The sequence below is a fragment of the Poecilia mexicana genome, unplaced genomic scaffold (assembly GCF_051168715.1).
Source record: "Poecilia mexicana isolate PSO_F unplaced genomic scaffold, ASM5116871v1 scaffold_14, whole genome shotgun sequence".
NCBI classification, from domain to species: domain Eukaryota; kingdom Metazoa; phylum Chordata; class Actinopteri; order Cyprinodontiformes; family Poeciliidae; genus Poecilia; species Poecilia mexicana.
In genome coordinates this window covers 23,131,386-23,155,678 of record NW_028263383.1, presented here as the reverse complement: position 1 = coordinate 23,155,678, position 24,293 = coordinate 23,131,386, and the positions used below count along the sequence as shown (strand labels likewise).

Here is a 24,293-nt window from a genome sequence, read left to right as displayed (position 1 = left end):
AAAAAGTTTGGGAACCACTGCTCTAACTTTTCGAAAAATTGAAAACTTTGGGTCGCTTGGAGACAAGTTGTGGACAAACCGTAATTCGTATCGACGTACTGTCTTCACTTTAGAAGAGATCACGGACATTTCTACAAACTGAAGTTTGAATGGCATTTCTACGTGAATTCATGATGGAACAGTAATTCGTCAAAAATAGTGTATTTTTAGGATTTTCTGTCCTCTCGCTCCATTGACTTATGGAGGAGGGGTTTTTGGGGGTCTTCTTTTGCAATTTATGTTGCCATGGTAACTCCGAATCCGACCAGAAGTAATAGCTCCCCCTTCTGGGAATCGAGCCGCAATTTTTGATACCGCATTTGTGCATGGAGGCAGTGAATGACTTGCGAAGCAAGTCAGTCACTGCTCTCCCTATGCATTGCTATGGCAGGCCCCAATAAGAGCAGATGATCTGAGATACAACACCCAACAAACCTTTACAATTACAGGCATCTTAGCAAATCAAAAACTCCCCTGATCAAAACCTTAGCACCAGAGAAGTTACCGAATCAGGTTTGCTGGTGAATCATATCCAGATTGTAACTTAATCTTCAAAATGTAAAATGACACACAAAAAAACAGGAGCAAACAGCTGATCAAAAGTTTAACTGTAGTTTTAAAAAGTCAAAATCAGTGACTACTTTCAGACTACCACAACCACCATAATTGGAATTGCAAAAATGTTTTCTCTTTTTGAGATGCAAAAGCAAAGCAAAATTGGATGCTTCAAGACCATTATTTTAATTTAATTCTGCTGAGAACATGGACACCCAGCAGCAATATCCTTCTGGACTGAGGGTTGTCTCCTATTTAGCAAAGAGTGGTTTAACAGAACAACGCTGCAGTTCACAATCCCCGCCTGGTTTGTAAACATCCACTTCCATCCATCCTAAACATTTCCAGTGGTTCAAAAGATGAATGTGATTCTCCTAAAAGTGTCGGATGGGGGATTGTGAACAGGAGCTTTGGGAGCTTGTCTTGTACATTTTGAAAAATGTGTTTTTTCAAAATGTAAAAACACGTTTTACATTTTGAAACATTTTGCATTTTAAAGCTCCACTTCCAACCTGGTTCCAAACCAGCAGCATAAAACCTGAAAACATGCAACTGTTGTCCTGGTGTTAAAATTTGTACCATTAACATTTGCACTCCATATGTATAATATCTTTACCTGACAGAAGACAGCTTCCCCGCCGTCGGCTCCATGAGTTAACCTGACAATAACCATTTCTCTCTGGTTCGCGACGTCACTTCTCAGCTCCCCCCAGAGCTCCACTTCCCCTCCTCCCTGAGGATCCCGAATATAGACCTTTCCACTTGCCAGAATGGTTGCTTCCAGCTCTGTGCTGTCTTCTCTGGTGAAGATTAACTTCCTACACTGGAGGCATTGTCCTTCCTTAACTTCCAGATGGAGACCTGCCGGGCACAAAGCGGAGCCCAGCCCTAGCACCTTCCCACCCTTGCTTAAGTAAGTAAGAAAGCGAGTCTGAAGCTCAGCAGTCAAGGATTCCTCTTCTGCCAAAACCAGGAGCCTGGTGTTGTCCAGCCATGGGTCACTTAGCGCTTGTTCTTGCAGGAGGGGATAAATAGTGTTGTTTTCCACATTTATGCAGTCTAACAAAAGTTGATGAATTGCTTGAAAACGTTCCTCACATCCACCTGTGTACACAAGAATGTTTGGTGCTTTTCCAAAAAAACCCGTAGAATCATGTTCTAGTTCAGCCAGACACCCATCCACACTATCCAGCCCCACAGAGGTGTCATCAGGTAGATCTGGAATGTTCTCAGCCGAGGCATATTTGACAGAGAGGATGGTGCTGTTCTCCAGTTCTAAACATTCATGGCAGCTGGAGAGATGAAGGTGGTGTCCATAGCCCTCCATGTGGTGATGATGGGATTCTAAATTAACAGTTTGAGAGTTGGGCAGAGGCTCTGATCCCCGCCGCTCCTGCAGCCTCTTCTTCACCTCTAGGGGTAGCAGGAGACTACCTTTTCGCAAGTGCAGATTCTGTTGGTCAGCAGGCAACAGCTGAGAGAATGACTCGGAGAGGCCCTCCTCAGGAGTAGTGGACGAAAGTAAGAGCGCCCCCACAGGTTGTGGCCTCTCAAGACACTGCCGTTCCAACACCTTTCTGAGAGTGCTCTTTTGGAGCAAAACAGCTATATGGAAAAAGCCAAAATCCACCAAACATAGTCAGTCATATGACATATTGATATTCAATAGAATAAATTGACATGGGGACATTTAAAGATATGACACAAAATATATTTTCTTTTTATCGTTAGGTTATATTTCAAACATGGATGCTTCCTAAAACAATATTTAGGTTCTTTCAGCAGAAATACAAAAAAAATGAGTAAAAAAAAATGTGTGAAAGTCTTGTTCACTTGTTTTCTTTTTAACCGCCTAAGAATCAGCAAACAGAATTTAGTTTTCCAGCCAACAAGATGTTGAACAAGTCACTAAAGTAACAGCGCTTCAGGCAGATGATTCTTTCAGCCAACATCAGGATAAAATGAGAATGCTACTGACACACAACTCTGTGGTAATTTACAAACAAAATCAATGTGAGTTAGTGTTATTACTGAAAAATCTCTGTATTAACGGCATTTTAATGGGTTAATGCATAAACTATTAAAATGCCAGACATGATAAAACCACTTAAATGATTTTAAAAGATGAACTCACTACTATGCTTTCATTCTGTGTACACAAAGGCTTTAAATAGTAAAATATTTCTCACAGAGTACTATAAATGCAGAGTGATGCTGTTTACATCTGTAGTGACTTGGTCAGTGAGTGATATAATGAAAGTAAGTTAAACCGTAAACAACAACTAAGACTGACAGGTAAGTTACTGGCCGGTCATAAACTTTCAAGAAAATCTTACTTTAAAAAATTCCAACTCTCATCTTAATGTGAATTTTCAATAAGGAGTTTAGTTGCGCCTAAATCTTTTATCTAAGCTGGGTTTAGTGTGCTAGTCTAAGCAACTATAACATTCTGAACCAAACATTGAAGCATAAGTTCAGCTTCCTTCCGTCAGACTAATGGGAAACACTTTGACATGTGACATTTTTACTGGTCATAAACAACCAAGTTAGATTTTGTAGAATAAACATCTTCATACTCATAAAGGTAAGTTGGAGCTGACAAGCTGAGTTAGTGAAAACTAGTTGTTTTTCACACCTCGTTAACAATAAATAAACCCAATACACCTGATAAAAACTATGATTACTGACCTACCTTGAACATTACCACCAGTGTGCCAATCAAGTATTACATATGTTGGACAGACATCACTCTGACAGTTTAGAATTATCACATGATAATTCTCTTCTGTAACTAGTGGCTGATGACAAAATGCAGTGAAGGGCAACATACGGATTATCTTTGAAGGCACCAGTCCACTGTCCAGTTGAAGGCGATCTTCAATAAAAGCGACCCCAAGACGGCTGAAGTTATCTAGATTAGTCTGTGCCACCGCCCTGAATGGCTGATCCGGGCTGAAGGCCAGGGGGAAACAGTAGTCAGACCACTTCAGTACCTGCATATAAAAAAACCCCAACATGAATGCTATTACTCCTTCATACACAATAAAATCTAATTGAATTGTTTCCTAACACAAAAATTTACAATTTAAATCAAATCAAAAATACTTTATTTATCCCAAAAGGGAAATTAAATGTTATAACTTATATCATCAAAAAATCTTCAAGCAGTTGGTGATGCTGTAGGCAGGAAAGATCTCTAGTAGCAGTCAATCTTGCAGCAAATCTGAAGAGGCCTTTGACTAAGACTATGACAGTCATGTGACTGTCATAACATGTTAGCAGCTGAATTTTGGGAAAGCAGAGAATATTCCACAGTAACCTGTCCTGGGGGCCATCATCACTTATTGGCAAACACTGCTAATCCACCACTTTTGTTTTTGCTGCTCCTATTTAAATCTGTCTGGCCATATTGGTTAGAAAGCCAGGCAGAGGTACCATACTTTCTTATTTAATAATCATCTTTGCATTTTATTGTTCTTTTGGTAGTAGATGATTGTTTTTCTTTTTCCTTTTTTTCTCATCGTTTCAACTTTCTTAACCCTTTAAATTAATTTTTCAGGTAACCTACTTGTCCACATGTTCTTGTCATGCAACTTTTAAATTGGAGCTTACTTGCTTATTTGTTGCAGGAGGATATCCCACTTGGTTCTCTGCAGCTTCTATTATGAATGAAATATTATCTATTTGTTGAGCATCAATTAAAGAGGATCCAAGAACAGTCCATTGGCTGAAGTCATCACACTCCTGGGGGAACATCACAGGAAGGAATAATGAGGATTATTCCAGAATTTTGGCAAGTGAGTGTAGACACATTGCCAGAGAAAAACTGACCAGAGCCTTGCAAAACAATTCACATCCATTAAATCTTCAGAGATTGTGGTGTTACAACTACAACCTACAATGTATTTTATCATGTTTTAATGTTTACACACCAACAACAAAGTGGCTTCCAACAGAAGAGGAAGAAAAATGAATCGGGGTTTTGAAAAAAAAAAAACTCAAATGTGAATAGCTTTGTAAAGACACTGTAGCTTGTGACAACCAGATATTAATAGGTAATACATTTATTTCCATTACAACAAATGACAACAAAATTTCAAGTCTAGTATTAATGTGTTTTACATGGCAACTGTATCAACTTGTCCAAGTGAAGCAGCCTCTCTACACAGCTAAGTGGATGGTTTATCTCTATAAACTGATTTAAGTCAACTCAGGGTATATGCAACAGTCTAATAGCCTTTGAATCAGACTACAAACATGGGAATGTTTTTAAAGTTAAGTCCAAATGATAAAAAAAAATGGATTATGAATGCATGCTACTAAGCAACAATTATTCTTCATAAGTGATCTTTTTTTTTTGTAAAGATGAAACAATAACCACCTCATCAATGTTTAGGATTTAACCAAAGCCAAAAGCCTAAAACAGTATTAAAAACAATCAAGAAAAGGTGCCTGTATAGAACCATTATCGTGTATGCAGTGACAGGGGTTTAAGCAAATAATAAAGACATATGAAACGCGTGGAAGACAGATCTGAATGTGGTGTATGTGAACAAATAACTACAGATAAGAAGCAGAAAATTCTGAAAACAATCATTCCAGCTTTCCAGTTTTTTTCATTCCAATTTTTTTATGCATCTACAGCAACAAATATGTCTGAAGTGACTCGGGATTTTTCATGGTCAATGAGCCATCAGTATTTACATAAATATGAAAACAAATACCAATATTCAATGAAAATAATGCGTTTGGATTTTTTGGCGCTAATTTCAGCACAATCTCTAAACCTTTGACGATTACCAAATAACCTGAGCATTACGAAGACATTGATTTGCTCTGTAAAAAGTTTGGTAAACTTATAAGTTTAAATTTTGAAGTACTGAATTTTCTGGGCTAATCTTGTGAACCAGACCCCTCTGGAAAACACATTTTACTTTCTCCACCTGCTGTGTTCCATGAAAGCAGAATATTCTTGCGTGTTTCCTCCCCCTCTCAAGAACAAGATGGGGGCAGAAAGCGACCTGTGTTCCAGCTAAGCTCACATGTCTAACCTGAGCCTCCGTGACATAGACGGCCTTGTCTCCGAGCTGGAGGAAAACATTATCCTCGGGAGGAAACAGCTGCTGGGAATGTGGAGCGGCTGTGTGGAGTCCTGGGGGCGTTGCTGTGGGGTGCGCAGAGCCCGAGTTGGAGCCGGAACAGAAGCTGAGACAGAGGCTGTTCTTCCTGCTTCTCAGCCTGGACAGACTGTTGCGGATCAGCACCGAGTAACACTTGTGAAAACGGACCCACATATAGACGTAACACAGAGTTATTAACATTTTATCCACCATGAACCGCTTTTCTATTAAGTTTTGCAATCATATTGATTCCCTTCAATGATATCAATCCAAATCTACAGTCTCTAAGCCCACAGAAACAGAGTTCTACCGCCATAACCTTGAAAGGAAGCGAAGCAAAGTCCGCCTACTCTTCTTCTGGTGTTTATTACCAGGTGACGTTTTCTTCTTTTTTAAATAGATCTTTATTGACATACAGAATACATAACAGTACAAACAGCATACATTGTTGTTAAAGGACAGCCAGGGGGTTATTGAGATCACCATACATACATACATCACCATAACATTACGTAAATACATTAAAGAGAGAACATAAACAGCATGTTTTAATAGATTCTTCTTCTTCTTCTTCTTCTTCTTCTTGTTATTCTTCTTTTTAATGGCGGTTGGCAAGCAATTTACTGATGTACATTACCGCCATCTACTGGAATGGAATGTGTAGCAACACTACTTTACATTTTTAATTTTGCATTCTGAAGATTAATAAATAGTGCTTTCCTTAATCTGTAAATATCCAATATGTTTCCCTTAATTTCCCAATATTCCTTTAAGGCTCCATTCTTGACCTGTCATTCAAACCATTCTTCTCAATTTCTCCCTTTCAGGTTCATATGTTTTACAATTCATCAGTGTTCTACATTTTCTTTCTCTCCACATCCTTCACATTTATCATTATTTTTCCTCCCTATTAAATATAAAATGTCAGTTAAATAAGTATGACTTACTCTTAATCTGATCTTTATTATTTCTTCCCTTCTGTTTCTCTCAGTAATATATATTACTAGCAGGTGACTTAACTGGTGGAGTAAGAAACGACAGACTGGCTAGAAATACAGTATAATAGTAAGATAGCTCAAATTCTTGAGACTTGTATTTATTACACAACTCTGTTTTTTTTTCAGATTACTCTCTGTAACTGATTGAAAGACCATAACCAAATGTCACCCTCAGTACAAGCTAATTATTAATCAAATAAGTCCATATGGTTCTTTCTGAAAAGCAATACAATTTACCTTTTGATGTAATTATATAGATATTCTTCAGTGACAGGTGTTGTTTACTTGTTTTTCAGCAATAAGTAATGATCTAAAGCAGGGGTGCCCAAACTTTTTGAGACCAAGATCTACTTTTTCTCTCACCAGCCAGCTGAGATCTATATCATGACGCAAAGACATAAAAATTGTAAATTAAACTCTGTTGACTTGTTTTTTGTGTGAACGTACATTAGTTATAGCAGAAATAATAAAGTGATAGAAAACCTAGTGCAGTTTCTTCCTCATTCTGACACTGGGAGGAGGTAACTGGTTTCTCAGTCAGAAGTTGGTTCTGGTCAGCAGGTGTGAGTCAGTTATGGTAGATCTGAAATTTGGTTTGATGACCTCAATATGAGAAACTACATACTGATAGGAGGAACCACAGAGCTCTGTAAAGATAAAGGCAAATTTTCTGAAGTTGGGATATAATTTAATTTCACATAAGTATCGCGGTAGAAGCCATTTGTTTGTTAAAACTTAATGAAATATATTTGTCCTATTTTATGTTTGTTGTGAATACTCATACTAACAAGGTAATGAATAATGAAGACATGTGGGTGGAAGACAGATCTGAATGTGGTGAAGTGTGTCGTTTATTGAACGTTCAGAAACTACAGTGGCTGTAATGCGCCACAGCAAAGATAAACAAAGGTAAAACAACCCGAACAGGTGATCAACTCAAAATCACTCGTATCTTTTTACTCTCTCTATCTTTGTCGTTTAAGCACACCCCGATGCCGTGGCAACCGCCTGCGCCCCGCTACATCTGGCATCATGTCAATTGTTTCCTGGAAGTGATAATATGAATAGACAAAGTTCAAATCCTCTTGTGGGATGTTGTTGTTGTTGTTTTTTTTAACTCAGTATATAATAATTTATTTTTATTTTGTGTCTTTTGATGAAAATGCCGCAACAACTTTATATAAGTAATGTTAAAATCAGATGAAAAAAAAGTAATATTAAATCTAATATTTTATGGGGGTGCTATATTATGGGGGAGCTATAGCGCCGCCACTGCAGTGTGACATGATGAATTATGCATTTATAGTTATAGTTATTCCACCACTGTATCCATCAGATGCTCTACTTCCAACTTCTGAGCTGACTTGGTATTTTGTACCAAGCAGGTATTTTATATCAAAAGTAGGGCCTTTGTTTTCAAATTTGTATCCTCATATAGGGAAAATAGTTAAAGCTTTAGTTCCTAAACTTTTCTGATTCAATGTATACGACATATTATATGAAATCAGCGGATAGCTTAAGAAAAATCAGAGGTTATAATCAAACTTTATTGCAGAAATAGGCAGCCTCTATTTCTGGAATAGAAATGAAGAATGCCTCTGCTGTCACCCTCTGTCTGAACAGAGGGTGGCAGCAGTAGTCCAGCGGTGCGCTTTCCGTCTGTCTGGACCGGAAAGAAGAAGTTGAACTTTCTAGCATGACCACTCTGTCACGGAACATCGCGTGGACTTTAGCTAGGTTCAAACTGGGATGCGGGAAGAAATCGTTTTTGCCTTCGTTCTTTTCCAGACACTGTTGTTCACACCGCACTAAAGGATTGCAGCAGCGCGCTGGAGCTGTGCAAAAGGGCTTTGTTTATCCAGAAGCTGCTCTTAGCTGTTTTTCATCACTTGGTTGCGTTTCAGCTGTTCAGTTGGACAGGAGAATCAGCATGTGTTCCAGCTCAATGTCACAGAGGATGGTGTGGGTGGACCTGGAGGCAAGTCTGTTGCTCATGGCATTTATGTGGTCAGGCTTTAGAAACTCTGGTTATGTAAAAAGGCTCACATAAAATGAGATGTAGACTTAAAAGCTCAAATATGGAGGTGGATTTCAGTAGATTTTATAGAAAATACAAGTGCACCTCGCTGCAGCAAACAGAAAGGGGCGGGGATGGACCATATGGCAGTCTCGTACCTTATTTGGAAATGGGACTATTGCACTCCGGAAGTGACGGGGGCGCTATTTCCTATGTTATCTACGGTCTCCCGTTTTTATTTTCTTTTGAAATCTGTGATCTTCATCTTTAGGTAGGAGTCTCACTCTCATTATGTATTTGAATTTCCCTCTTTTATTTACTTAAGCGCAGCTCACAGTTCTTAAGTTCTGTAGCTTTCTGTGTACTTCTAAATCTGCTCTTTCGTTGCATCTTTTCGGGTCTACTACTGACTCTAGTGGCGTGGGGGTGGTAACACAACTAATATAATTACATTACCAAATGTTTATTATTTGCTATTAATTCCTGCATTACTGGCACCGTAAAAGATAAATTGTCTTATAAAACAATATTTTTTCATTTTGTTAAGGATGTTGAGCTAAGTAAATGAGATAAACAAGACCTTTATATATTATAAATAATATCCATATATCTTCATCAATTATAGGAGGAATATAAAACATAAGGAGACATTAAAAGCAACATGATCAACTATGATTCACAGGGTTGTTAAACAGATGCAAGCAGAAATTGACGTTTTTGCTTATTTTGTGCCATGTATATTATTCTGGGAGATCTTTTTGTTTGTCTTACATATAAGAAAAAATAAGATGAAACTATTTAGTCTATTGAGGTGGAAATTTTCTAAAACTATAAAATAAAACACATTCATAGAACCACAATATCAACAGTTTGTGCATCGAGTAAAAGCCTTAGGATGCTATAGGTAAATGTTAACATTCAGTTTGGTTAAAAATGATTATTGCACTGTCAATAAATGACTTCTAATCAATGTTCTTAGGTACCCAAGGGAAACGGGAGCTTAGAGATTCAAACTGATGAATAAAGAGGATGGATACTATCTGCTGAAATGTTCTTTCAGCAAACAGTTCAGACAGGGTTATTTTACCTGCCATTCAAAGTACTCTTAAAAGTTTGTCAGTGATTCTGCAGCTCATGCAACCAAATCAGCCGAAGAGATGAAAAGTTAAAACACTCAACATAGTCTTCTACACAAGCTCTAGTTGGGTGACCCCAAGATCACTAGGTCTTATTGAAAGATAGATAGTCTCTAAGAACAGTTCTTAGAAATATACTCAGTGTTTTCAGCAAAGTTGAGCTGGCTTTCCAGGAATGACCCAAGGTATTTAAAATTTGTCACAGTTTCAACAGATTGGCCATTGAGAGAAACTGGAACTACTTTGGGGTCTTGTTTAGGTAATTTAATTAGCTCTACAAGAAAATTAAAAATTAATAATAAAAACTTTGTGGTATTCTGAATTAGTAATGCAATTATATTAGTTGCGTTAACTTTAACGCCACTAGAGGCAGTAGCAGGAATGAAAAGATGTGAGTTAGGAGCAGTGTTATGGCCACTCTTGCATCATAAGAAAGTCCAAGAAACAAAAATGCAAGAGTAGTCTTTTAGGAGGAGGTTTTCGACTCACTCAAAGAAAAAATAAAAAGCACTCGCGGAGACTTTTCTTGTTTCAAAGGGGTTTCTTTTGCTTATAAAAGAAACAAAAAATAATCTCCGCGTTGACTTCAAATATAAATGTTAATTTGTGGTACAAAAACCTTTTCACTCCTCACTCCTTCACCAAACAATCAGATCAACCCCAGCAGCTGCTTCTGCCTGTTAATCACTGCAGGAGGCTGACTGACGAGGAGGAGGGACCAAGCAAAACAAATAAATAAATACATAAATAAATATACAACAATAGATCTACCATTCACATAAACTTAGATCTGCGAAAATTAACAATTTAGCAAAAAATAAATTAATCTAATTTTTAATAGGCTCCAACAAGCAGATTTAGAAGTACACAGAAAGCTACAAAATTTGTTAACTGTGAGATGTGCTGAAGTAAATAAGAGACAAGTTCAAATACATGCAGAGAGTGGAACTCCTTCCTAAAGGTGAAGATATATCACACATTTAAAAAGAAAATAAAAAAATGGGAGACCACAAATAATATAGGAAACAGCACCCCCTTTACTTCCGGATGCAATGGTCCCATTTCCAAATAAGGTATAAGACTGACAGTAGTCCGTCCCTTCCCCTTTCTGTTTGCTGAAGCGAGGTCCTTCCCATAAAATATGTTGCACACAGTCTGATATATACCAACGTTTATTTCTATCTAAATAATCTCAAACAACGGAGATTAGATTAGAAACAAATGCATTAAGTTTTGCTAATATGGAAAGTGCTAAAACCCTCTTTAATGGCTTTGAGACTCCAGAGAACATCTGAGAAGCTTTATCCACTCGTGGAGAAAACGTGGAACAGTGGTGAACCTTCCCATGAGTAGTTGGTCTACGAACGTTACCCAACAACAGCTCACCTAAGGCCCGATCCCAATGCTCGTGCAAATTGAAGGGTTTGAAGGCATAGTGCAGTGATACCCAAAGTGGGTCTTAAAGGCAGGTGTTCTGTTTATCTGTGCTACCCATGAATCTGTCCTACCTCATGGTAATGCACATAGCACATAGATGCTACTCAGCAGATTTCTTATAAATACATCCTACCTATGGAACTTTTGTTTCATGTGTTTTATTTCATCAAATATTACGGTAAGTTTTATTTATTTTAAACCTGGCTTTCATTAAGCTGCTGTATTACTTCATGGTTTTAGTTTAGATAACAGGCAGCTTGAAAATATATTTATAAATGGCTTTGCCGTCTACAATGCCGTTACTTCTGTAAACAAGTCATTGTTTGGCATTTAATCAGGACAAGATATGTTGTTTTGTGGGCTATTTTGTCCCTATACTTTAAAATATTTCAGTTTAATTACACTTTTTTTTAAAATCAAACCTTGCTAAATAGATTATGGTAGTGATACTATGTGAGATTGAAGCTGTGGAATAGCAGTGTAATATTAGTGTAAGCATATTCTATAATTTCAGGTGCGCCGTGACCTACGCAGTTCGGTGGACACATTGTGGCTGCGCTGCATCTCATAAAGTCTGTCATACAACGTATTAATGCGCAAAAAAGAGTTGTGATGATTAGTTTGTAGATGTCTGTGTTTAATTTAATTCCTATCAAAACCTGTTTCCCCTGTTTGATACTGTTTTATTCTTACAAACACCTTTGTATTTAAAATATTTTTTTAAAAGATAGAATATTCTAATTGTTGGAGTTCATTCATTTTTGTCTCTGTGCACCACCCAGGTTCATTAACCAGTTTCAGGGCCCGACTAGAACCCCTCAGTGTAAATTACCTTAAGAAATAATGAGATTTGGTTATATATAAAAACAAGCTTTAATATCGAAAAATGATCAAATGTTACAAGCCATACATGTCATACAAATGGAACAGATACAGAGTTACATTGACCGTCCAGCGCTGGACCATACTTAGCACACCTTATGGATGGAACCAAGTGAGACAAAGATTGTAACGCGAGTTTAGCTTTTTATTCTTTTGTGCAATCTGTACCCTCCCTAAACAGTAGTCTAATCAGTTTCAGTCTGTTTATGTATGACTGGTGACAGTCACACATAAACATGGTTATGTAAGCTACTGCGTGTGCATGTAAGCAGATAAAAGAGATAGAGGAAAAGACAGAATACACAACAATAAAAGGATTAGTGCATGCTTAGCTTTTCATTTTAAACGGGTAGGATATTCAGATGAAGGAAGTGATATTCTTGTGATTTCGTCATTTATGTAAATTGTTCCAAAGCTAAGCATAACTCCTAAGCTTTCACTTCAGTTCCGTCACTCAAATAATGTTATCCTATATATTTAACATTAACACAACCCACTATAGTTTTTGGTTTGTAAACATGACGGTAGATGTTTTGGATGCGTAGCACCGACAGACTTAGCTGTCTATCCGTGGTACAGTGACAAAATCTGACGAGGTAGCACAGATGGTCAGAAAAGAGGTTTCTACGAAATTCTGTTCCCCTGTGAAAATCTGTTCCCCCCTGTGTTGGGAGCCTACACTGCAGCTAGAGAGGCAGCTGGGGCAGCTCATTTTCCTGGTGCTTCTGATCGATTTCTCGGTAAAATAACTCATATAATCATGTCAAGGTTGTAACATTCTGTTTAATCGGCAGCTGCTGTTAAAAAAAGAAGCAATAACAAAATTGTAAAATAAATAAACAAGGTCTTGTGTGGAGTTCTTCTTACATTGACTTGTGTTGTTTTTTTAATCAGCAAGAGAATCGGTCTTTTTCCTACTTTTGTCACTTAAATCTGACAAAAAAAGTGAGTGACCAAACAGTTTTCCAATGCATTGTGTGTATTTATAATTTTTTATTGCTAATTTAAGATGAGGGAGGCTGGCTGACAGCAGCGCACAGTCTTCCTGAAAAGATGATAGTGTAGACTTTCTGGAAAATCCCGTTCCAATGTTAAATATGACAGGTTACTGGATAAAAGAAATTTGTAGTTGCTAATTTTTGGTAGCTCAAACATACTATCACACATGATAAACATTGAGAATGTGGAAATGGTTACTCTTTATTTGCCAAAGTTTTGAGAGCCAGGGAGGGATACTTCAGCTGCCTCAAATAATCTGTTCTCACTACATTTCATAAAAACAAATTAATTTACCAGCAAGTCTTTTATTCCTCTCTTCATCATCAACAAATCCTGTGATTTTGGAAAAAGTTGCTCATTATTTGCCAAATTCTCAATGATTGAATCCACCTCTCTAGCTGCAGTGTGCACTCCAACACGGGGGGAACAGATTTTACCAGGGGAACAGAATTTCGCACAAGACCGGTGTTCTGACTATCGGTGCTACCTCGTCAGATTTTCCTACCGTAGTACAGATAGATAGTTAAGACTATCTGTCAGTGCTACGCGTCCAAAACTGCTACCGTCATTTTTACAAACAGAAAACTATAGCGGGTTGTGTTAATCATAAATACATTGGATAACATTATTTGAGTGACGGGACTGAAGTGGAAGCTTAAGGGTTATGCTTAGCATAGCATTGGAACAAGTTATATACATGACAAGACCTTCATCTGATCACTTCCTTCATCTGAATATTTTACCTGTTTAAAATGAAGAGTTATAGATGTATGCACTAATCCTTTTACTAGAATATCCTACCTGTTAAAAAATATTTTTAATACAAAGGTGTTATTAAGAATAAATTATCAGGCAGGGGAAACATTTTAATTGGAATTAAATTAAACATGGACAAATACAGATCACCGCAACTCTTTTTTGCGCATTAATACGTTGTATGTCTGTTATCAGATACAGCGCAGTCAAAATGTGTCCACCGAACTGCACAGGTCACTGAGTTTCTGAAATGATAGGATATGATTAATATACACTAATATTACATGACTATTACACAGCTTTAATCCCACATAGTATTGCTACCAACATCTACTTAGCAAAGTTTAATAATTAAAAAAGAGAGTAATATTACTAAAATATTTTAAAATATAGGGACAAAATACCCCGCCTCTCGCCCGGAACGTGAGCTGGAGTTAGGCACCAGCACCCCTCCCGACCCCACTGAGGGACAAGGGTGACGGAAAATGGATGGATGGATGGACAAAATAGCCCACAAAACAACGTATTTTGTCCTGATTAACCCATCGATATATGGGTAGCACAGATAAACAGAAAACAGGCCCTTGGAAGCTGACCGAGTTTGGGCACCACTGGCACAGTTATCTGGAGCTGTCTATGGGTCTTTAAACCCGCCCACTTTGCGCCCTGTTTACACATGTCCAGAAAGACTTCAGCAAAGTATTTGCCTACAATTCATCACTGCATGTGACTTTTTCAATTTAAAGGTGGAAATGTGGCAATAGTTATTTTTGATCTATTGAAATTTTTAAGGAAATAATATGACAAGGCATATACGAGTAACAGAAAAGTATGACATAAGTTGAACAGAAAAAATAATTAAAAAAATAATAGTCACACAAACTAACAATAAGACAGAAGTAAGATAGAAAATGTTACAAGTGCAAGAGGAATTTCAAATCTTAAATTAAGCTAAATATAAAGAATCCAAAGGAAGTTTGGGCTTTTGTGCACTTTCTTAAATAAAATTTCATTAAATATATTTCACTTAAAAAGAAATTTAAAATGTGGTTAAATTTTAAAAAGTTGCATTTATGAATAACATATTAGCCAGAGGATTAAATCATTAATGTCATAATTTGACTCTTCATCCCCTGTTAGACCAACTTTTATTATATCAAAATGTGAAAGAGGAATAGATCTTTTAAACAATATTCAATTTTGAAAGTCTTTCCAAAAACATTTATGTTACAATTTAAAAAATTGGTTCTGCTGTCTTGATACCTGAGTCACATAGTGCACAAGAATTGGTATTTATATTGAATTTCTCTTTCAGAAAGTCATTATAAGTTCAACTTATGTAATTTTGAAATGAATTTCTTTATTTTTTGTGGAAGTGGAAAAAAGTGGATTAATTTTTTAAGAGAGATATTTTTTAAACAAATATTTTCTTCTCAAGGAATATGGGGAGAAAATTGACATCATTGTGTTCCTTATGAAGTTATTATTACATTTTGTTTACAGAGTCACCACCATTTGTAATCAGAGTTCTTTTGGAGTAACAGCCGAATATGTAATCATACCATTAATTAGCTGAATAATAGCTGGAGGGATTGCCTTTAAGACAATTAAAGGCAATTTCTTTGACAAAATCATTATACAATAAAAAGTTGCTGTTAGAAATATGGCAGTGTTCACTGTGCTAGCTCTTTGTTGAAAAATCAGTTTTCAAACTGATTTTGTGTTTGAAACAAAATCAGTTTCAAACAAAAGTATTGAAATCATTTTTGTTTCACTCTACTGTACTCTACTGAATGCTATCAAATTTTGCTCCATATTCAACAAGTCATAACAAAACACATTTGAACAGCCAAATATCTCCTGCTATGACTTTGGAAAGCAAAAATACCTATATGGTACATTAAAAAATGTGTTTGTTGTTGTTGTAGGTATACTTTTTAGCAGCACAAGTGCCAAAACGGTGACCGCTCCCGCCATTTTGAAAGTCCAAGTTGGGACATAGAGGTGTACTGTCCCAATTCTCAAGTTTTTGCATGCTTGTAACCTGCACACTTGAACGCTTATGTTCACTTTGACTGAGTGCACACTTCACAGAGAGGGATAGGGTGTAGTGCAAGTATTGGGACCAGACATAAAGCTCTACAGGCTCACCTGATCAGTTTTAGGTCAGAGTTTATGATTCAGCAATAAAAGTATTGGCAAAGATTGCATCCATGGGAGAGTTGGAAGACCATAACAACTACTGAGCAAAGAGAACATAAAACCCTATCACACTGTGATGTTCCCCAATACTTCTGGAAAAATTTTGTGTACCATGGGGAGGCAGAAACAAGTTTTTTGAAAGGTTTGTGTTCTGTTACATCTCAAGTAAAACAAAGCATTTCAGAAAAGGACGCTTTCAAACATGCATGGGTTATATGTTAATATAAGCCATGGAAAATCCCTCATTAAATTCTGCTCAAAAGATATTTGTTCTGTTAAAAACGTAAGTAAAGTCGGAGACTAAACTATGACACATTTGAGTTTTTCTTTTTAATGTGTTCTATTTTTATTCTTTAAAGATGACAGGTTTAGATGTTGAGAAGGACCAAATCATTGAAATGGCCTGCATCATCACAGACTCTGATCTGAACATTATAGCAGAGGTAATGCAAACAATAAGTGCTTCAGTGTGTGATGACTTCAGTTTGTCTTGGAAATGAAGGTCATTTGTTGTTGCTTGCTAGGGACCATCCATGATCATCAACCAACCAGACGAGCTTCTGGATGGAATGTCGGACTGGTGTAAAGAGCATCATGGAAAGGTAGAAACTCATCCCAAACTGTCATTTAGCACTTGGTTTGTGTTTTTCATCCATTCATTCAGGCATTTCTGTGAATGGTGTCATACTTGCTGCTTTGCTCTACTACTTTATCTGTTTGTATCAGTCAGGACTGACCCAGGCTGTTCTAAACAGTAAAATGACCCTGGAACAAGCAGAGTATGAATTTCTGTCCTTTGTCAGGCAGCACACTCCACCTGGACAATGCCCCCTTGCCGGTAAGTTTAATCCACTGTGTAACTATTCATAGATTCATGTAAACATTACTGTAGGTTGTCCAGAAAAGCTATAGAAACACACTTGTGTTAAGTGACTCATACACGAGTGTGCTGTGTTGTGGTGTGGAACAACTTTGCTTGTGTTTACAGCTCTGAATGTATTTGTCAGAATGCATGAGAACTACACAGAGTATGATTCTACTGAACTATTTCAGCATCATACTCAGTATGGTAAATGTGTTCAACATAAATCGTCTGACCAGTGACCAAATTAATAATGGGTACATCTAATAATAACTCTTTTAAAAAACAGATCACCACTTTAGCTCACAGCTAAATGTCGTCTTGTTGTGTGTTACGTTTTACCCTCATCAGAGGGAGAATTTGTCTTGCTATCATGTTGTTGCATCAAGGCCTTAATATTCATGTTTTATTATTTCTTCTCCAGGCAACTCTGTGCATGCAGACAAAAGGTTCCTGGACAAGTACATGCCACAATTCATGTACCATCTTCACTACAGAATCATTGATGTCAGCACCATCAAAGAGCTCTGCAGGTAAGGATTTGATCCCACAATGAGTTGTGAAGCTTCCAGAACTCAGTCTTGTTCACACACATCAAAAGTTGCATTTCCTCCCAAATTTACTGAGAATGCTGTATGGTAGAGATGATTTGCTGAGGAAACTGAAGTCAAGCAAAAACACTTGAATTTGCAGTATTATAAAAAAACAAAAAAAAAAACAATTAAAATGTAAGAAGTACAATACATATTACAAGGCCCATACTGAAATGTGGGATGTACTTGAAGTCATTCAGGTTTCAGCAGCTTTAGCTTGCTTTCACACCACATTAGTGTTCGGTCCATCTTAACTGACCATAATGTGTTTGGCATGGTGAGAAAGTTAATTTTGTGAATTCTGATCTGCCTGGAAGGGGTTGGTCTTGGTTCACTTGGCAGTGAACCCTTAGAGCGGTTTACTTGCAGTGACTTTTACAGTGCAAGAGAAAAGCGGCTGAGACTAGGTCAGTCTCACTATCTACTCTGGTAGCTGTGCTTACCTTTTACCTCATGTATTATCAGTCATGAGGTAAAAGTGCTTCCCGGTGGGGGAAAGCACTTAAAGCACCAATACTTCAGAATTTATCGCTTGTGTAAGTGATTACTAAAACCAACCAATTATCATGAAACCCTGGTTTTCATGTTATGAGAGTCCACAACACAAATATTGGTAGCTTCTATTTCTTTTTTCAGGATAGGGCTTTGATATTTTCCTTTGTTTTTTAAGCGCTGATTTTTTAATCAGCGCTTATATACAATATGAGGTTTTTACCTCATATTTTGGCAAAATCCTGAGCAGTATTGTGGTACTCGAAGTTGGTCTTGGTCTCGAGACCGGTCTTAAGACCATTTTTTGATGGTCTCGGTCTCGTCTCGGACTCGACCGCATTTGGTCTCGGTCTTGTCTCGGTCTCTGAGGACTCGGCATTTTATTTCAAGACCAGTCGAGACCGCAACTGTGAAAATATCACAAAACGTACAGCATACTGTCCAGTTTATTTGTTAACATCTTTGTTTTCAGTGGATGCAAAATGCACCGATTAAAATCCAAGCAACTACGTGTTTCTGCTACGTGTGTATTGCAGCTGGAGTCAGCTACAATACACACCCGTGTAAAACTCACTTAACCGCTAAGTCAGGATGCCATACAACTGTTAATAACAAAGTGTATGACGATCTACGTCATGATTCTATGTTGCTGATTAAATGAAATCTTATGGTAATGACGTGTCTGACAGATGTAGCCGGTGTTCTATCAGATAGCCATACGCTGTCAGGATAGCATACATGCAGTGAGTACCATGCCAGAGCATGCGCATTAAGAAGTCCGACCGTCAGTGGAGTTGTCAGTATACGCAACAAGTTATGACGAAAATAAGTCATTAAATTGTTTATAATATGACATAATATGATAACTAGATAGATATACATGCGTTGTTGTGGTTTCAAAGTGTATTTAAAGCAGGTCTGGCTGCAGCTGGATGCCATACAACTGTTAATAACCAAGTGTATAATGATCTACGTCATGATTCTATGTTGCTGATTAAATAAAATCATATGGTAATGACAGCGTATGCATGTCTGAGCTAAGCGTACGACTATCTGACAACGTATGCTGATCTGACAGAACACCGTGAGTACGTGCTAAGCGTATGACGATCTGACCTGACAGAACACCCGTTCTTTGTTCTTGTAATGCTCTGTGTACACAGCATCATTATTTAATTTAATTATGTACGTTGATATTTAAATTAACAAATAACTAAAACACAAGAACGAAAGAGCACACAGAGCATGCACATTGCTCTTTGATTGTTTTTGTTCAAAGTGGCAGCTGTAATGTCTGCCATGGTGTCAGACTGCCTGGCTTCATGTACTGGGATAGAGAGTGAAAACAGTCACGGTGAGCGCCTTCTGCTTGGTTACTTCTTGCTTGTTGCTCCTTGGTCAGTGATCATAGTTGAGCGTTATTTACCGTCAGGGCATTACCTCAATTGCTATGTTTAATGGTGCAACAGTGGTGGTTTCTTACATGAGCAATATGGGCAAATGCCCAGGGCATTATGTTTTTAGGGATGGCACGAGACCATCATACATTGTAGCACAGAAATAGAATATTTAATATTGGTAAAACATATTAAGTATTTAATATCTGGGTGTTCTTATGGGAATATGGATCTTTCAGATTATTTTGAAAAGCAATTTTGATCATATTTTACATTTTATTGTGTCATGTAGCTGTAGCTGGTCTTGGTCTTGACTCGGTCTCGACTTCCCTCGGTCTTGGTCTTGACTTGGTCTCAGACCCTAAAAGTCTTGGTCTTGTCTCTATACACTTTGGTCTTGGCCTTGTCTTGGTCTCGGGTTAGGTGGTCTTGAACACAACACTGATCCTGAGTTTAAAACATTTATTTATATTCTGTTTTTCTTTTAATGATTGTTCAATTGACTTCTGTTGTGATATTTTCTGCTAATACTACAAAGAATGAAAACATAACTGGTTATGGTATTAAAATTTCTGTGTTTGAATTATCTTGTTTTGATATATTAAAAAAACTGAATGATGTGATTTTGCTTCTGCTCTGAATGTTTACAGACGGTGGTTCCCAGAAGAATTCAAGATGGCACCTCATAAGAGCGCAACCCACAGGTTAATAAAAACAAACATGAAATTACAGCTTTATCATTCATTAAATCAATGTGATGTAAAATACCACAGCGCTGTAGTTCAGTAGGTATTACTGTGTGCTTAGATTAAATAAATGACTAGTCTTCTGAGTGGTGTACTAGGTGCATTGTGGCTACTCTCACTAACAACTCTTTAGTTAAAACCTAGAATAAATTTTTTGCCTCTCCCATGGTGTTAGCATAATGCTCAGGAGGAGTGCAGCAAATGCCACAGTCAGACAATGGGGAAGCTGGGAGTTGTCCTCTCAGACCATCAGTTTCCAAAACCACGTACGCACATGCACACATATACACAAAAAAACTTGTAAAAAAGCGCACAAAGGATCAGTTTGATCCTGCCAGACTGCGCACAGAAGAACTCATGGGTCTAAATGACCCTGTCTCTTAAGGTCATGGGAAGATTAAGGACATATTTAATGTATTTTTATACCTTTTCCTCTTTAACTGCACGTGTAGTATTAGTTGTATTCAATTACATGTCAAATGTAGAGGAAAATAAAGAAACTCGTGAGTTTCTTTATTTTCTTTATATTAAATCTTAGCAATAGAAAAAAGCAAACCACATGCATAGAAGATTCTTCTTCGCACGGTAGAACTCTCTTTACGGCACTAATAATCCATGCTGCTGTTTATGGGTCAATTTTAACGTTATTCAGCAATAGGGGCCAACAGTATTGTCACAAGATCATAACAGGAAGGAAGCTGATAAAATGAACCCCCAGTAATGGCGACGGCAGTCAGTGGCACACTGACTGCACTATAAGGGGTGAAATATGAGGTGTGGGATTGGGATGTGATGCGCTACAATGAATGAAGATTAAGCACAAAGTTTTTCTCAGCTGTATAAGTTATACTTTACCAAATAATGGTCGCTTTAAAACTCTCTTACACTTACATTTTCTGTTTTTCCAGAGCCTTAGATGACATAAAGGAGAGTATTAAGGAGCTGCAGTACTACAGAGCCTGCATTTTCAAAGCACCATCAGAGGAAAAGAAACACAAGATTGTCGAAAATGGTGGCAATACAAAGAGTTAGTTCATCAATGAGACTGTTGAAATACTTTCAGTTGGATTTTTGTTTTCTTGTTACATTTCTCTCAAGAAGGGAATTTCTTTTACAATTTAGTTTGTTTTTTGTCTGTAATACTGAGTACTACTGAAGTTTTGTTGGACTGAATAAAACTCTAAAAATGTTTTTTTCAGAAAAAATTATTTCAACATAAATATAATTTAGGCAGAATCACTCAGTATTTTACTTTTTAATTAATTTGAAGAAACAGGCAATCTGTATCATTATTTCTAAAGAGAACATTCAAACTTTACAAGTGGTATATTACAAGCTAAGTTGATAGTGAAATTACCAATAAAGTCCGGCGTTCCAGTAATCATCTAGATTACTACATTTTTCTAACAAGTCTCTGGATTTGTACATGTAAATGGAGGGCTGGTGCATTAGTTCCTGTTACTATATTGATAATCGCCGATTCTAGCCATGGATACATGAGGGGGCAGGCGAAAATGTTAAGGGGGCGTCATTATGTATGTACATAGACTTCATATATTTTAAGGTGGACTATAAAATGATAAAAGTCGAGTAGAAGTCGACTCCTCGCAGTGATGCCATAGAAACGTAAGCGAACTACACATCAACTTACAGGCTGTACTATATTCACAGCAAATATTGACCTTTAAGTCTTTTATGCAGAAATAGACTTATAAGAAACAGAACATCATCCCAGACTTCTTCGTCAGCAGCGGATTAAAGCCTGAAAAGTTGCACCAGGCCAGGTGTGACTTTTTTCCCCCCCTCGAACACCGGCTAGAACTGATGATATGTTGGACAGCTGCACATATAGGAGTCAAATTATCACACTGACCAGAGACTCAACTGTGCTTTTGGTTTGTGCATCACAACCCAAAGTTATTATGAATGGATCCTGTTAGTTACTGTTAAATTCTGCGCTGCCACCTGCTGCTGCTCCATCCCGAGGCGCAGCAGGACGCTCCGCTGACTCAGCAGCGGCTCTTTTTGTGGGATGAACCAACATGCAGACTGCGGCAGAGATCGCCTCTATCAGATCCTCAGATTGAAGCTTTAACTTCGTTTCCAGATGTTGTCAAATTGTATTTTTATCAGAGCGTAAAGCTGCCAGGTTAGAAGCTTCAACAGCAAAGTGGCGCTGATCAGTTGGATGGAGGAAAAGGGCCGACATCATACCGCATTGTTGCACATTACGCCAGTAGTCTTTTTCTTTAAAATAAGTTTTTTCGGCACTATTTGCCTTTATGACAACAATCCAACAGAAAAGTTGCAGAGAGAAGGGGCAAGAGAGAGAGACAAGCGAACCAGAGGACGAGAATCAGATTCCGAACTACGGTGGTCTAAACGGGTGTTAACGTCGATCCGCGTTTCCCCATCAGATACGGTTCCCCCTGCGTCTTCTTCCCAAGCTGCACCAGCTGCCCAGGCGGCAAAATACGCGCATACTCGTTATGAGCACTGAGAAAGCACGCGCTTGTTCAGCGCGCTTATCTGGAGAACTACATAAACTACGGACACTGTGAAAGCTCAATCTGTTTCGGCAAAGTTGTCACACTTTCTTCACGTTTTTGCGTGAAACTAATAATAATGATAATAATAAAAATGATAACAAATACATGCATATATACATATATATATATATATATGTATATATATATATATATATATATATATGTATGTATATATATATATATATATATATATATATATATATATATATATATATATATATATGTTTATCTATGTAGATAGATAGATAGATAGATAGATAGATAGATAGATAGATAGATAGATAGATAGATAGATAGATAGATAGATAGATAGATAGAGCTATATGAATTAAAAACAGGGCAATGCATTTTAATGCTCAATATTACCCATCCGATACCGTTCCCCCTGTAGTAAAGTGAGGGAACGGTATCTGATGGCCATAAATCACCCATCAGATACCATTTCCTCTATGTTAAAATCACCCATCAGATACTGTTCCCCCAATATTAAAGGGGGGAACGGTATGTGATGCCCATATTTCACCCATCAGATACCGTTTCCCTAAAGGGGGGAACGGTATCTGACGCCCATATTTCACCCATCAGATACCGTTCCCCCTGTAGTAAAGTGAGGGAACGGTATCTGATGTACATAAATCTATCAGAATCCGTTCCCTCTGTTTTACAGTGGGGGTAACGGTATGTGATGCCCATATTTCACCCATCAGATACCGTTTCCCCTAAAGCGGGGAACGATATCCGACGCCCATATTTCACCCATCAGATACCGTTCCCCCTGTAGTAAAATGAGGGAACGGTATCTGATGTACATAAATCACCCATCAGATACCATTCCCCCTGTTTTACAGTGGGGGTAATGGTATCTGATGGCCATATTTCACCCATCAGTCCCTATGTTAAAGGGGGGAACGGTATCTGATGCCCATATTTCACCCATCAGATACCGTTCCCCCCTTTAACATAGGGGTGGCTTTATCTGCCAAAACCTTAAATGCCAAAACATTTTAAGTTTTGGCATTCTCTTCAAATTCCCACCAAAAACTTATTGAAGTTATAACATTTGCAAGGAGCTACATGTACAATTGCACAGGATAATATGTTGGATTTAGAGCAACCAGTAAAGTTAGTATGTAGTATGCAACTTCAAGCTAGTAAAAAAGCAGATTTCCCCTTGCAGATTTCTTCTGGTTTTTTAGTCACTCAAATGTTTGCTGATATCAGACAATAACATTTCACAATTCTCATTTTATATCGAAGGGAAATAGTTTTCTAGATCACCTAAACACTATATAGAAAAGGATACCCTACTTACTAAATTGGTAACCAGCAAAAAAAAAAAATAAGAAAAACACAATGTTTCAGTCTAAAGAAGAGAGCAGTGATTCCATCCTTGGGAGTGTTGTAAACTGACTTGCACAACACAAAGGCACACTGTACATTTGCTTAAAATATCTTGATGTTGAATGCCTTAAGCCTTCAATTGCTTTTAATTACCCAAACATTAAAAATATCA

General features: G+C 37.5%; 2 protein-coding genes across 2 annotated transcripts in view; one reads left to right on the top strand and one right to left on the bottom strand.

Moving 5' to 3' along the window:
- hlcs (holocarboxylase synthetase (biotin-(proprionyl-CoA-carboxylase (ATP-hydrolysing)) ligase)) overlaps positions 1 to 6,054 on the bottom strand; it is a 36,611-nt gene extending 30,557 nt beyond the window's left edge. The window contains exons 1-4 of the mRNA XM_088012369.1: positions 5,646 to 6,054; positions 4,207 to 4,338; positions 3,425 to 3,587; positions 1,211 to 2,199 (exon numbers count right to left, since the gene is read on the bottom strand). Of these exons, the coding sequence (XP_087868495.1) occupies positions 1,211 to 2,199; positions 3,425 to 3,587; positions 4,207 to 4,338; positions 5,646 to 5,927 (1,566 nt within the window). The 5' untranslated portion in view covers positions 5,928 to 6,054. The remainder of the gene's footprint in view (positions 1 to 1,210; positions 2,200 to 3,424; positions 3,588 to 4,206; positions 4,339 to 5,645) is intronic.
- A 2,322-nt stretch (positions 6,055 to 8,376) lies between these two features.
- rexo2 (RNA exonuclease 2) lies at positions 8,377 to 21,422 on the top strand. Its single transcript, XM_014971635.2, has 7 exons — positions 8,377 to 8,690; positions 16,501 to 16,584; positions 16,666 to 16,743; positions 16,868 to 16,979; positions 17,428 to 17,536; positions 20,136 to 20,189; positions 21,140 to 21,422. The coding sequence occupies exons 1-7, from the start codon at positions 8,409 to 8,411 to the stop codon at positions 21,261 to 21,263; spliced, it is 843 nt and encodes a 280-aa protein (XP_014827121.2). The 5' UTR covers positions 8,377 to 8,408; the 3' UTR covers positions 21,264 to 21,422.
- Positions 21,423 to 24,293: the final 2,871 nt, after the last annotated feature.

Coding starts and splice junctions, on each gene's coding strand:
- rexo2 (XM_014971635.2), top strand. CDS start 8,409: ATGACCACTCTGTCACGGAACATCGCGTGGACTTTAGCTAGGTTCAAA. Junction 16,585..16,665: donor ATCTGAACATTATAGCAGAG/GTAATGCAAACA, acceptor GTTGCTTGCTAG/GGACCATCCATGATCATCAA. Junction 16,744..16,867: donor GTAAAGAGCATCATGGAAAG/GTAGAAACTCAT, acceptor TGTTTGTATCAG/TCAGGACTGACCCAGGCTGT.